The sequence below is a fragment of the Giraffa tippelskirchi genome, chromosome 10 (genome assembly GCF_054371585.1).
Source record: "Giraffa tippelskirchi isolate mGirTip1 chromosome 10, T2T-mGirTip1v1.2.pri, whole genome shotgun sequence".
NCBI classification, from domain to species: domain Eukaryota; kingdom Metazoa; phylum Chordata; class Mammalia; order Artiodactyla; family Giraffidae; genus Giraffa; species Giraffa tippelskirchi.
This window is the reverse complement of record NC_137284.1, coordinates 150,370,328-150,384,185: the sequence shown is the minus strand read 5'-3', so window position 1 is coordinate 150,384,185 and position 13,858 is coordinate 150,370,328. Positions and strand designations below refer to the sequence as shown.

Sequence of the window (13,858 nt, the reverse complement as noted above, 5' to 3'; positions counted from 1 at the left end):
CAGATACAAGGTAACCCATTCCAAGGCCTGTAAGTTATGGGTAGAAATTTGGACACAGGGACTGTGATTAGTTCATTCAGTTTACTGAGGGTCTACTATGAACAGTACTGATGCCAGCCATTAAGTTTGTGAATATCAGCAGATCCTCTAGAAAAGAGTGGTTTAGAGTTATTTTAAAGCCAAACACTTGACCTTGAATTTTATTTATTTTATTTAAATAAAATAAATTTTATGTATTTTATTTTGTGTCCTTGGGTAAATCAATTCACTTTCCTGAAGTTCATGTTCCTCATCATTATATAAGGATAACAACTGTACCCACTCAACAGATTTGATATGAAGATTATTTGAAAGTATTTTATATAGTTCTTACCATATAGTAAGCAATTCATAATTATCAGCTATGATAAACTCTGTAACTATAACTTACAATTAGAGAGACTTAAGGAAGATAGCAATCAGAAGATAGCTCCACTGAAAATTTGGAAATGTGGCTGATAGTTAAAGCATCCTTTATTTAAGGAGTGTTTGCTGAGTGCTTATTCTGTGTTAGGAGCATTAAGGCATTAAGGATAAAGAGAGAAACTGATACTTGTCCTTCCCCACATGGAGAGATGATACGTAATTGAGAAATGTTCTGTAGATCCCAGGTGAAAGATCAGAAAATGTTGGAAATAAAAAAACAAAATATGAATCTCTTTGCCCAAGGGAAGGTCTCACGTGTTTTCTTAGTATTTGGTTGCCTAGGAATGGGTTCAAAGGGAGAGATGTCAGTCCCCGGGAGCCTCTGGCCGACTGACCCATAGAGGGACCACTGCGCCTGAGCTCTGGCTGGGACCCCTCATCAGGTTGTTCCCTCCAAGGCTGAGTGGTCCCCTGTGCTGCTAAAGGGGATATGCTTCTGCACATGGCAACGTAGTATGCAACATCCGTCGTGAAATGAAACAACCATTTAAAGACTGTGTTAGGAATTACTGAAATTAAAAATTACACCCATGTTGGACAAATTGCAAGCACTCTTTCTAATGCTCTTGAACTTGGCGAACCATCAATTTAAAGCTTCATTGTTACCTCTTTCTGTACTGTTCTCTGTTTCACTATCCTCCTGGTTGACAGGCTCTACCTCTACCCTGGACCCTTGGAGTCACAATCCTTTCTTTCTCCCTCATTTTCACACCAGTGTAAAGTGAAATTGCTTTCTTTAGCAAATTTAAGTACTTTTTCTTCGTGAAGCTCAAGGCCTATCTTTGACTGGATGTTGAAAGTTTTCCTTCTCCTCCACTTCCTTCTTCTCCCAGAACATCACAAGCTTTTTGATTTTTATATATAGGTATGTCTATGGGTTTGGTAATCAGATTGCCTAGGTCTGATTCTGGACTGGGTACTTACTAGCTGTGAGGCTTTAGTTAAGTTACTTAATCTCTTTGTGCCTCTGTTTCCACGTCTAAAAAGTGGTAAATAGTCTCTATCTCATAGGGCTACTATGAAGATTTAAAAAGGTAATACTCATAAGATGCTTAGAACAGAGCCTCGCCATAGTGAACACTCAGTAAATATGTGTGCATACATGCACACACATGTGTATGAACATGTGAGTAGTGTATGTGACACTGGAAATGTCCTAGTTCTGGGTCTTAACACCATGCAGGTCTAAACTAAACCTCTAATCTCAACAGCCTCCGTTACCACCCTCTTTGTGTTGCTACAAAATTCTGAACATCTTTAGTAACCATGCCCACAGAACTCTCTGACCAGGACCAGAAGCCTTCAATAAATAATACCTAGTTCTCCGAGATTCACCGTGGCACACATCAGACTGAGAAGAAACACAAAGCCTCCCAACATATCCTATGTTGGGATAGGTTCACCTTATTCTTAATTTAATAACTCCAATAGTGAGGTACTACACTGTCTTGTTGGTAGAAAAGACTTGGGAGTCATACTGTTGGGATGTGAGTCTCACATTTGCCATTGCTTTAACGTTTGCATCTATAAAATGGGATGATAATGAAAAATGCACTTGTTATGATGATGAAAGGAGATGACCTCTATAAAGTATCTATCAATGTGAAGCATGTGGCATGGAGTACTTAATAATACTGTTAACTATTATTATTACACCCCTTTTTCCATTCAGTTATCTCTGTGTAGGACTCTCCATTCACATCCAGCAATTGAAAGCTGGGCTGCAGCACTTTCTAACTACTCCTTGGTGAAGAGTGTATGTCTATTCAGAGAGAATCTTAAGATATTTTTCTTGAGACGATGAGGAGAGTTTGGAAACAAGTGGCCATCAAAATACCAGAGCAGACTGGGCAATGGGTTTTGTTGGGCAGTTCCCTGGGATGCCAACTGTATGTGAGACTCACATTCTGATAACAGAAATTGTAAGGCTGATTACAGGATTTAATCAACAAAATCAATTTCCCCTAAGTCTGAGTGGGCATTTAGGTACATTTACTATTTGTAAGTAGAGAAGGAAATGGCAACCCACTCCACTATTCTTGCCTGGAGAATTCCATGGACAGAGGAACCTGGCAGGCTACAGTCTATGGCTTAGCAAAGAGTCGGACATGACTGAGCAACTAACACACACACACACACATACATACACACACACACACACTTTGTAAGAGGATTTACAAATGAGAGGAAACATCCGAATGTGGGATGAAAATGGGCAGTTATTCATGGATTCTGGGTCTCTGCCTATAGCGACAGTATTTTGAAAAATTGTTATGAATGTGGTTATATCACTAATGCCTGTTGTTCTGCTATTATTGCACACACCCAGTGGAGTCAGAGGTAGAGTGTCTATTTTAGCCTTTGGGCTCCTTCAGTTAAGTTCAGTTCAGTCGCTCAGTCGTGTCCGATTCTTTGTGACCCCATGGACTGCAGCACACCAGGCCTCCCTGTCCAACTCCCGGAGTTTACCCAAACCCATGTCCATCGAGTCGGTGATGCCACCCAGCCATCTCATCCTCTGTCATCCCCTTCTCCTCCTGCCCCCAATCCTTCCCAGCATCAGGGTCTTTTCCAATGAGTCAACTCTTCTCATGAGGTGGCCAAAGTATTGGAGCTTCAGCTTCAACATCAGTCCTTCCAACGAACACCCAGGACTGATCTCCTTTAGGATGGACTGGTTGGATCTCCTTGCAGTCCAAGGGACTCTGAAGAGTCTTCTTCAACACCACAGTTCAAAAGCATCAATTCTTCAGTGCTCAGCTTTCTTCACTGTCCAACTCTCACATCCACACATGACTACTGGAAAAACCATAGCCTTGACTAGATGGACCTTTGTTGGCAAAGTAATGTCTCTGCTTTTTAATATGCTATCTAGGTTGGTCATAGCCTTCCTTCCAAGGAGTAAGCATCTTTTAATTTCATGGCTGCAATCACCATCTGCAGTGATTTTGGAGCCCCCAAAAATAAAGTCTGACACTGTTTCTACTGTTTCCCCATCTATTTCCCATGAAGTGATGGGATCAGATGCCATGATCTTAGTTTTCTGAGCCAACATTTTCACTCTCCTCTTTCCCTTTCATCTAGAGGCTCTTTAGTTCTTCTTCACTTTATGCCATAAGGGTTGTGTCATCCGCATATCTGAGGTTATTGATATTTCTCCCGGCAATCTTGATTCCAGCTTGTGCTTCTTCCAGCCCAGCATTTCTCATGATGTACTCTGCATATAAGTTAAATAAGCAGGGTAACAATATACAGCCTTGACGTACTCCTTTTCCTTAACAGTGGAGAAATTTTTTTTTTTTTTTTTCCTCTCTGGATCAACTTAATTCACCAAGTAGTTAAATGAAAAAGTAAATATGGTTGATAGAATTACATATAACAAATGCAGCAAAACCTAAATAATTTTTAGGGAGGAAAAGAGAGTACTTTACAGAGTGTCTTGGATGACTTAGTCTCAGAGACACAGAGGGATGAGCTTTGGTGGGTACTCAGTACCAAGCCTCCAAGTAGACTCTTGAGGTGGGGTGTGATTCAAATGTCACTCCAACAGGAAATGACTCTCCTTGAACAGCACTCTCCTCAGGGCACCCTTGACCTCTGCATTCCTCAGGCTGTAGATCAGCGGGTTCAGCATGGGGTTGAATAAACTGTAAAACAGGGAAAGGATCTTCTGCTGCTCCTCAGGGTGGCGGGACTTGGGGGCCATATACATGACGATGGCACTGCCAAAGAAGAGCCCGACCACACAGAGGTGGGAGGAGCAGGTGGAGAAGGCCTTCCTGCGGCCCTCACCTGACCGGATCCTCAGGATGGCAACCAGGATGCGCGCGTAGGAGACCAGCACCAGGCAGAGGGGCCCGACTAAGATAAACATACAGGCCGAAAAGATGACAACTTGGTTGAGCTTAGTGTCAGCACAGGCCAGCTTGAGGACAGACAAGATTTCACAGAAGAAGTGGTTGATTTCATGAGGCCCACAGAAGGGCAGCCTCAGGACAAGACTCACATGGACCAGGGCCAGGAGGGAGCCACATGTCCAGGAAGTCACCACCAGGCTGATGCAGACTCTCCAGCTCACAATGACAGAATACCGGAGGGGGTGGCAGATGGCCCCATACCGATCATAGGACATCACCACCAGGAGCAGACACTCTGTCAGAGCAAAAGTCAGAAAAAGAAAGGTCTGTGTGATGCAGCCAGCAAAGGAGATGGGCTTGGCTGGACTCAGGAGGTTGACCAGCATCTGGGGCACCGTGTTGCAGGCATAGGCCATGTCAACGATGGCCAGGTGTGAGACGAAGAAGTACATGGGGCTGTGCAGTCTGGGGTCCAGTGAGATGAGCCCCAGGATGACCCCGTTCCCCAGCAGGGTGAGGACATAGAGCAGGGAGAAGACCCCAAAGAGGAGCATCTGAATCCTTGGGCCAAGACAAAGTCCCAGTAGGATGAATTCTGTAACCATCGTCTGATTTTCTCCCATTTCACTATGAAAATGATAAAACGGGATCACTTAGGACAGAATTGTAGAAAACCTCTAGACATTTTTTGAAAAAATAACATTTTTAAAGGACATGATTTTAAGGTGATGACTAGTTACACATTAAGTTAATAATATAACCTGACATACAGTTTTACAGAAAGGGATTGTGTCACCATGATAGGTTACCAGAGCCACTGATACATAATGGGAAGAAGGAATGTCCAATCAAAAGAGGAGATAAAATAACCACGACATAGGAATCATTCTGGAGCTGCACGTGTCAAGTTACTAAGGCACGTTACTAAATTACGACAAGTTACTAAGCTGCATATCTGTTACTAAGAGAATTTCTGGAATGTAGAAGTAATCAGTAAAGGAAGAACACCAAAGATGAGGATTAGAGTAGTCCAAGAGAGGAGATGTAATTCCAATTTCTCAATAGAGGTATCAACTGTGTTGCCTTCAGCAGTCGAAATCAACCTTTGCTCTCTAGATGTAGAGCAGTTTACATGATAACAGGAGGAACAAAAAGATAAAGAGCAACTTTTATGACAATGTGATTGTTTAAGTTGCTAAGAAGGAATCAGTGGATATGCTCCACATGAACTCTAGTGAATATCTTTATTTTACAATAAGTGATGAAATCAAACCAACCGTTGGCTGTGAGTGTACTGATGCCATCATAGTTACTAATTTACCAAACAACTGTTTTGAATAACAACCTCTACAATTTGTAGGAATTGGGTTGGGGAGTGCTGCACAGCATTTATGTATTGTGAATCTAGACCTTTTGTGCAAGAGTGTAAATGACCGTAAAGTCAGCCACTCACACGTGGTGGGTGGGTGTGGATGCAGGTGAAACACTTGAAGATGTAGTTTCCCATGTACTACCTGTAACCCTACTACTCTACTCCTATTAAAAGAGAAAATCTAGGTCATAAAATAAGCGGGAAAGGCCATACCTGGAACAAGTCTGTGGTAGGCTTGTGTGATGGTTTAGCATTTGCATCAGGTTCCATACATGAAATTCAAAAAGACAAGAAATGACAATTCATTAAAAAAATCAACTTGGTCCTACCTCAGCAACATAAGAACTGATATCTGCTTTACAGATAGCTAATTTTTTTGGAAAGTAATGTAGTAAATTTGTCATTTTAGAGATGTATATAGCATTAATTTGGTGGTTCAGTATTTGATGCTTTTGTGAACTGGTGATGTTTGTTTGTCCTAAGTCCTGGATAACAGCTTCTGCAAAATATCATGTACAAATATAACATCTTTGCTGGTGCAAACATTTAGTTAGCACCTTACTGCTAGGCAAACATGACGTGAGGCTGATCGATTGAATTTGGACCTGCTTATTTCGGAAGAAGCAGCTTCTCTAGGATTAATGTACAGAAAGGTGCTTTTGTTGATAATATCCTGGTCTAGTTGTCATTAATATAAATAAATACCAGTCATTAATACCAATGGAGACAATAATGAGATACTCCCTGAGGAACTCGGAAAAAAGAGAAATAAAACTTGTAAAGTCTACTCATCGTGAATGGGAAGAACTGGAGAAGGAAAACAAGAGAACTGTGTAGACTTATAACTGGAGAGTTCTAAGTGCACCCAAAAAAACTCCACTCGAGGAGCTCTGCTGCAATCTCATGGAAGAAGGGCTTCCCTGGTGGCTCTCTGTGGTGAAGAATTTGCATGCAATGCAAGAGACCTGGGTTCAGTCCCTGGGTCAGGAAGATCTCCAGGAGACAGAAATGGTAACCCACTCCAGTATTCTTGCCTGGGAAATCCCATTTTCATAGGAGGCTGGTAAGCTACAGTCCATGGGGTGGCAAAGAGTAGGAAACGACTGAGCGACTAACACTTTCACTTCATTGTTTTTTGTGGAAGAAGGAAGAGAGGATCTGACTGTGACTCAGGAATCCAAATATAACAATCGTGTGAGGTCCTTGTCTATGGAAAGACTGAGGAATAAAGCAGGCGGTGATCCATGCGCCAGTGGTTATCAGCACATCTTCAGCAGTGTCCAAGGGCGTCTGGCCTGATGGGATGAATGTGTTGTCCTATTGCAGGCCTGTGTCAGATGGCTTCAGTGATCAGAGATCAATACTCTCACTGGGAAGACCTCCAGTTAAGCATTCCCCTCTGCCCCCGCCCTGATTCCACGCTCACCAACCAACCAGGAGGTATTCATTTGCCTTCTTATGCAGACATTTTGACAAAGAGCATGTGCTGATAATCAAAGTTCTTGCCAATTTTTTATAATAAATAATTTCATTCAGGGTTATTTATGTTTTTTTTTAAAATTTGAGCAGTATGATCTACTAAGTGGGGTCCAGGTCATAGGCAGAGATAATCACATTGAAATACAACCCAGGGAAAGCTTTTCTGAGGAATTAATCCAAATCCTGAAGGACATTCCCATTAGATCCTTCTCTAGAAGCAACAAATGACTGTTTTTTTTTAAATAAGTATTATCAATAAATGAGGATCCTTACATGGTGGCTCAGATAGTAAAGAATCCACCTGGAATGCAGGAGATCTGGGTTTGATCCCTGGGTCGGGAAGATCCCCTGAAGGGGATGGGTACCCACTCCAGTATTCTTGCTGGAAAATTCCATGGTCAGAGGAGCCTGGTGGGCTACGGTCCCTGGGGTCACAGAGAGTCTGACATGACTGAGCAACTAACACATCAATAAATTATTAGCAAGACACAATTAAATCGACTGTACTATGAATTCCTAAAACATGATGAAGGTCTATTTTTTTCAGGATTATATTAAAAATCATTGTTCTAGGACAACCTTTTAAATTTATTTGGAAAATACATAAAACATATTAAAACATTTAGCTGTGAAAATGCATCTGAATCTACCTCTTATAAAATGCTTCATCCCTTTATTAAGTCTTCTTTTATTTCCTTTTGTAACTTCCAAGTTAATTACATAAAGAAAAAAGAAACACTGCTTACAAAATAGGAATCTCTTTGAAACCTAAAGGGAGAGACAGGAGAAGGAGGGCCTATTGAATATATTAAAATTCTTTATGAACATTTGTCAACTGGATTGTAACACATCCCTTGTGAACAAAGAACAGGTGTATCCATTTTTGTAATTCTGGCACTTAGCAAATGTTTACTAAGTGAACAAATGAATGAATGAGACACATGAGTGAATGAATGCCTAAATATTGAATGCTTGGACCACCCTGGAACTGGGTCTGGTACTTCAGACTTACTTAAATGTTTTTGAGCATCAGTTCAGTTCAGTTGCTCAGTTATGCCCAACTCTTTGCAACCCCATGAACTGCAGCACGCCAGGCTTCCCTGTCCATCACCAACTCCCAGAGCTTGCTCAAACTCATGTCCATGGAGTTGGTGATGCTATCCAACCATCTCATCCTCTGTCATTGAGAATAATCATACCAAATTAAGGACATTCTTCCCAAGGCCAAAAAGAATGCTGTCTGAAGTTTGGTAATAACAACTGTAGAATCTCCAAAATATTTAAGCATTGAACACCTGAAAAACACTTCTACTTTCTTTCTTTTTTCCCTCATATTTTATGCTGGTGGTGGTTTAATCGCTAAGTTGTGTCTGACTCTTTGTGACCCCATGGACTACAGCCTGCCAGTCTCCTCTGTTCATCAGATATCCAGGCAAGAATACTGGGGTGGGTTGCCATTTCTTTCTCCAGGGGATCTTCCCAACCCAAGGATTGAACCTGGGTCTCCTGCATTGCAGGCAGATTCTTTACCAATTGAGCCACCAGGGAAGCCCTATTTTTATTCTACATGGTATTAGAAGTCTCTTACCTGAACTCAAATGGATTAATTTTCTAAAGACTATAAGAACTGAAAGAAGAGACTAAGAAAGAAATGAAATACATCCCAATTTCAAATACAACATTCAAGCATCATTTTATGCTATAAATGATGCATCTGATATGTATGTACAAGTTAGCAATTTAAAAATTGGCAAATTGTTTGATGACTAATACATTATCCAGGATCTCTGTGGTTTCAAAGTAAATATCTAAGATTGGAATCATTTCTTTATACATGAACAAACCTGTCAGCACTAGATGGGGCCTATATTTCAAAAAGTAAAATTTAAGATCTGATGGGCTGACAAACACTTTTCTAATGTTGTGGGTGTGAGTCACAGAGCATTCCTAAAAACAAAAGCTATTTTTAAACTCTCAGTTCAACCAAAGTACTGCATGCTTACTTCCAAGTTATAAAAAATGTCTGTTACAGTTAATGTACTCAATCGAACCCTTCTTTGATTCTTTTCTAGATCAAAATATTTTAGCATTTCTGTTGCTCTTTCTTCCTTGACCCATGTGTTATTTAGAAAGTGATTGTGTAATCTCCAAATATTTGGAGGATTTTCCAGCTAAATCTGTTAATGATTTCCATTTTAATTCCATTTTGATCTAAGAACAGACATTGTGCGATTTCTATTCTTTTAAATTTGTTCAGGTGCATTTTTTGGCTCTAAATATGCTCTATCTTGGCGAATATTACATGTGAGCTTGAGAAGAATGTGTATTTTGCTGTGGATGAAGTAGTCTATAGGTGTCCAGGTGATGGATGGTATTCAGCTATATCCTTACAGATTTTCTGTCCTCTGGATTGATCATTTATGGTAGAAAGGCATGATGGAGTAGTAATTAAAGAGCATAAACTTAAGGATGAGACATGCATTTACTACTTGTATGATTCTGAATTCTTAACCTCTCAAGCCCTAGTATTAAAATTTTTGAAAGGACAAAAGTGACAGTATCTATTATATGAAGTTGCTGTGAAAATGGAGGTAATACAAGTTAAATAATTAAATGAATTAACTGAGACAAAAATTGAGCATATTTCTACTACACAGGGGTTGTATTACAATGTTAGTCAACAATGTGCTTTTGTGGATAATATAGGGTTGAAGGATCAGTAAGGCAGCTTTTGGCTTCTGACCTTCAATGTCTTTATTTGGAAAGTGCATGATTAGTTTAAGAGATACTGGGGATTAAAAAGGGCTTAAAGCTGACAATTCTATTTACAACTAAAGAGATTATCCTTTAAGTAGCAACTCTTTTGCTTTTCTGCACTTTCCTCATCCACACATATACATATATACACACACACAACCACACACACATACATTCACTTTCATTCATATACACTCTAGATTTGGGAAAGTCTAATATTTAAAGTGTTTTCTGTGTGCCTGACACTGTTCTCCAAGTTATGGGTAATGGATGAGATGTGTATGGGCTTCATAGATTATATATTGTAGTTATATTGATGAGACATAAACATAAAGACTGAAGTAATGTCCGTTTCCCTGAAATGAAAGATCACACCCTAATATATCCCAGAAAAATCTTCCTCAGTTTATAAAAATTATTCCATACTTTTAACCTAAATTCAACACCCAGTATTTTCTTATTCTTTTATCTAGCATCAGGGTCCACAAAGTTATAGCTTTCATGCAGCTACTTATCCACTGTATAGAATGAAATTAACCAAATTAAATACATCCTTACACTATTTGTGAGCAATATGTTAAAAAGTTAGCATTAATCTTTCCTCAAACTATCCCCACAGCAGAATAATTATCAGCCCACATTTATAGAAGACTGAATTTTCTTACCTGTGCTTAAAAAGAATAGCAGTGTAAAAGTGAGGGTTAGGAGCTTGGGATTAACATATACACATTACTATATATAAAACAGATAACCAACAAGGACCTGCTGTATAGCACAGGGAATTCTACTCAATATTTTGTAATAATGTATATGGGAAATGAATCTAAAAAAGAATGGATATATGTATAACTGAATCACTTTGCTGTTACCTGAAACAAACACAAATTGTAAATCAACTATACACTAATATAAAATAAAAATTAAATTAAAAAACAAAGCCAAAAGACTAGGTGTTACTACATGTACAAGAGGAACTGATGGTAAAATAAAATACAGCAACCTGGTTAGCACCCCCATTTGGACTCAAGACCTCAGAAGAGGAAAGCACCTGAAGGCTGGATGGGGTCCTGCCTTGGGGAGATTCTATGGGAGCCGTAGAGCCCTCACCTCTATTCCAGATTGGAAATGGGACCAGATCCTCAGAAAAGGAGGTTTATTCTCTGATGGGCTCAGCCTCGCTGTAGCTCTAGAGGGTTCCCTGGAAGGGGTGGGCTGTGACATGCAGTGCGTGCCCACCTCCCCTGGGGAGGGGGACAGAGCAACCCCCCTCTTCTGTGTCTCTTCTCATCCCCAGCAGGACAAGATTAGGAAACACAGACAGCCCCGGGGCACACCCCTGAGAAAACATCACTCATTACAGTCCCTGAATGCTTTGCATTATTTGGATTTCATGAATCCCAGCACTGCTGTGGTTCTCAAGCCTTCAGATAGTTCAGCTGAACCCGTAAGGAAGCTGAACCCGTGTGACATGGAATAAGCTCCTGGCATTAACCTCTGTAGGTCAACTTCTCTTCTCCCCAGTGTGATCGGGGTCCCTTGTGTGGAGCAGAGGTGGGCAGAACGCACCCTGAAAAAGCAGCTGATTCCAAGTAACCACTCAAGGTGTGGAGATGCAGAGAGTTGGTTATGGAGGCAGGGAATGGATTGGGAAGTCCAAAGAGGCAAGGTTTCCCAGGGGGTCTTATTAGATACTGCCCAGGGGAGGATTTTCTAAGACACAAACCATCAAAGTAGGTAAACCACTTGAATTACTCTCTAGTCTCTGCTCTGAAGAGGTGCTGAAGAGTCTGCTCCCTCAGGAGAAGGGAGAGGGCTTGGGCTTTCTCTAGAAACCATCACCTCTTCCAGGAGCGTGGAGACAACTGTTGCCTAAGGTATCCGCATGTTTATTTGTCCTTTTGTCTTATCCTGGACATTCGAGGTTATGAATTTCATATCAAGCAATTGTGCAATTTACAAATGAATGAGTTTTTATAGTGTGACCCCTGACATGCTGGAAGTGAGGCATAAACTTGAGGTACATCTTTCACAGATTATCACATTTTGAGAACATGCTTACCTGTGCTCCACAGGTGTGTGGTCCATTATGAGAAGAACCATGTATTTATTTAGGGACATGGTAAGTGCTCCTGATTATATAGTAAAGTTGGTACATAGCAGGCAACCCATAAATATTAAGACTACTTTCTTGATTTCTCCTTTCATGCCCAGGTGAACTGCAAAACATCTGAAAAATAGAAAAGTAATGTAAACTACAAAAATCCTGCTAAATTCCATGAAAATAATATTTCAGGACATGTCTTTCAATATTTAATACCACATAAACATCACTTATAAAAAGTCAATTTAGGATAGAAAAATAAAAAGTTTTAAATAATAATTAGAAGTATAAAATTTTGGAAATACATCACTTCAAAATACAGTATTTTCTATTACACGTTAAGTTGATACAACTTTTAACCTGTGGACAGCTTCTACAAGTGGTCAGAGTGAAATGTGAACAAATACAAGACATAAATGTATGTGTGCTTAGTTGCTTGGTCGTGTCAGACTCTTTGCGACCCCATAGACTGTATGTAGCCCGCCAGGCTCCTCTGTTCATGGGGATTCTCCAGGCACGAGTACTGGAGTGGGTTGCCATGCCCTCCTCTAAGGGATCTTCGCAACAATCAAACCCAAGTCTCCCGCATTGCAGGCAGATCCTTTACCGACTGAACCACCAGGGAAGCCCACATAAATGTATACAAAAGAACCTATTAACAGTACAATGAGATTGGTCCTATCTTATTTGACATGGATATGCTCTCAAATGTCTACACTATATGCCAGCTTATAGAAATCAGGAAACCGCCTTTCATGAACAAGTGGTAAACTAGAAACTTGTGTACAGAACAATTTAGAGAAATATATCTAAACTTAGAAATATTGGCTATAAATGAATATTTTCATAAAAATGAAAACTTAAAAGTAAGACAACCAGTAATTAAATACAAGATTTGGGATTTTCACAAAAATTAAAACTTCTAAAGTTCTTTTAGGAACATAAAGATAAATATCTACAGCTCAAAATTGTCTGTATTCTGTTAAAATTAAACTGTAGTAACTATCTTTATAGTGTTTACTGTTTAAAGAGTAAAAATGATGTAAGTGTATGATAGAACTCAGCAGACAGACAACACAGTCAGTATTAGGTGAAATGAAAACATTTACATTATTTGTTAGCATTGGGCATTGATTTCATTAGACATTTATAATTTTATAACTTGATTTATAAAGTTTATAAATTTATAATTTGATGCCTACAATAAATATACTGCTAGCACTCGATTCTGGAGTTCACTTGAACACAATACAGATAAAGAGCAGCATAAAATGGGTGGATTCCATCACTTTTCAAAGTAAATCTGTAAAAGAGCAGGAAACAAATTGTGAAAACTACCCAAGACACCAGTGCATGTATCTTGGGGATTGCAACAGAAACGGATGGCTGTGGTACATATACACAATGGAATATTACTCAGCCATTAAAAAAAATACATTTGAATCGGTTCTACTGAGATGGATGAAACTGGAGCCCATTATACAGAGTGAAGTAAGCCAGAAAGAAAAACAACAATACAGTATACTAATGCATATATATGGAATCTGAAAGATGGTAACGATAACCCTATATGCGGGACAGAATGAGAGACACAGATGCATGGAACAATTTTATGGACTCTGAGGGAGAAGGTGAGGGTGGGCCGTTCTGGGAGAATGGCATTGAGACATGTGTATTGTCATATGTGAAACAGAGCACCATTCCATGTTCGATGCATGTGACAAGGGCTCGGGGCCGGGGCAGTGGGATGATCCAGAGGGATGGGAGGGGGAGGGAGGTGGGTGGGGGGTTCGGGAAGGGGAACACATGTAAACCCATGGCTGATTC

At 40.0% G+C, this 13,858-nt stretch overlaps 1 protein-coding gene across 1 annotated transcript; it reads right to left on the bottom strand.

The window, feature by feature from the left end:
* Positions 1-3,755: 3,755 nt before the first annotated feature.
* Positions 3,756-12,157, bottom strand: LOC145523722 (olfactory receptor 2A1/2A42-like). The gene is made up of 3 exons (XM_081534503.1): positions 11,990-12,157; positions 5,908-5,928; positions 3,756-4,949 (listed from the first exon to the last, which is right to left on the bottom strand). Exons 1-3 carry the CDS (start codon positions 12,046-12,048, stop codon positions 4,004-4,006), a joined length of 1,026 nt encoding a protein of 341 aa, XP_081390629.1. The 5' UTR covers positions 12,049-12,157; the 3' UTR covers positions 3,756-4,003.
* Between the last annotated feature and the right edge of the window lie 1,701 nt (positions 12,158-13,858).

What these genes read in the sequence shown, in the direction of transcription:
- LOC145523722 (XM_081534503.1), bottom strand. Translation starts at nt 12,048, where the DNA reads ATGTCCCTAAATAAATACATGGTTCTTCTCATAATGGACCACACACCT. An exon ending in CACACACCTGTGGAGCACAG is followed by an intron (nt 5,929 to 11,989) that starts GTAAGCATGTTC and finishes CCATCACACAAG; the next exon opens with CCTACCACAGACTTGTTCCA. An exon ending in CTACCACAGACTTGTTCCAG is followed by an intron (nt 4,950 to 5,907) that starts GTATGGCCTTTC and finishes TCATTTTCATAG; the next exon opens with TGAAATGGGAGAAAATCAGA.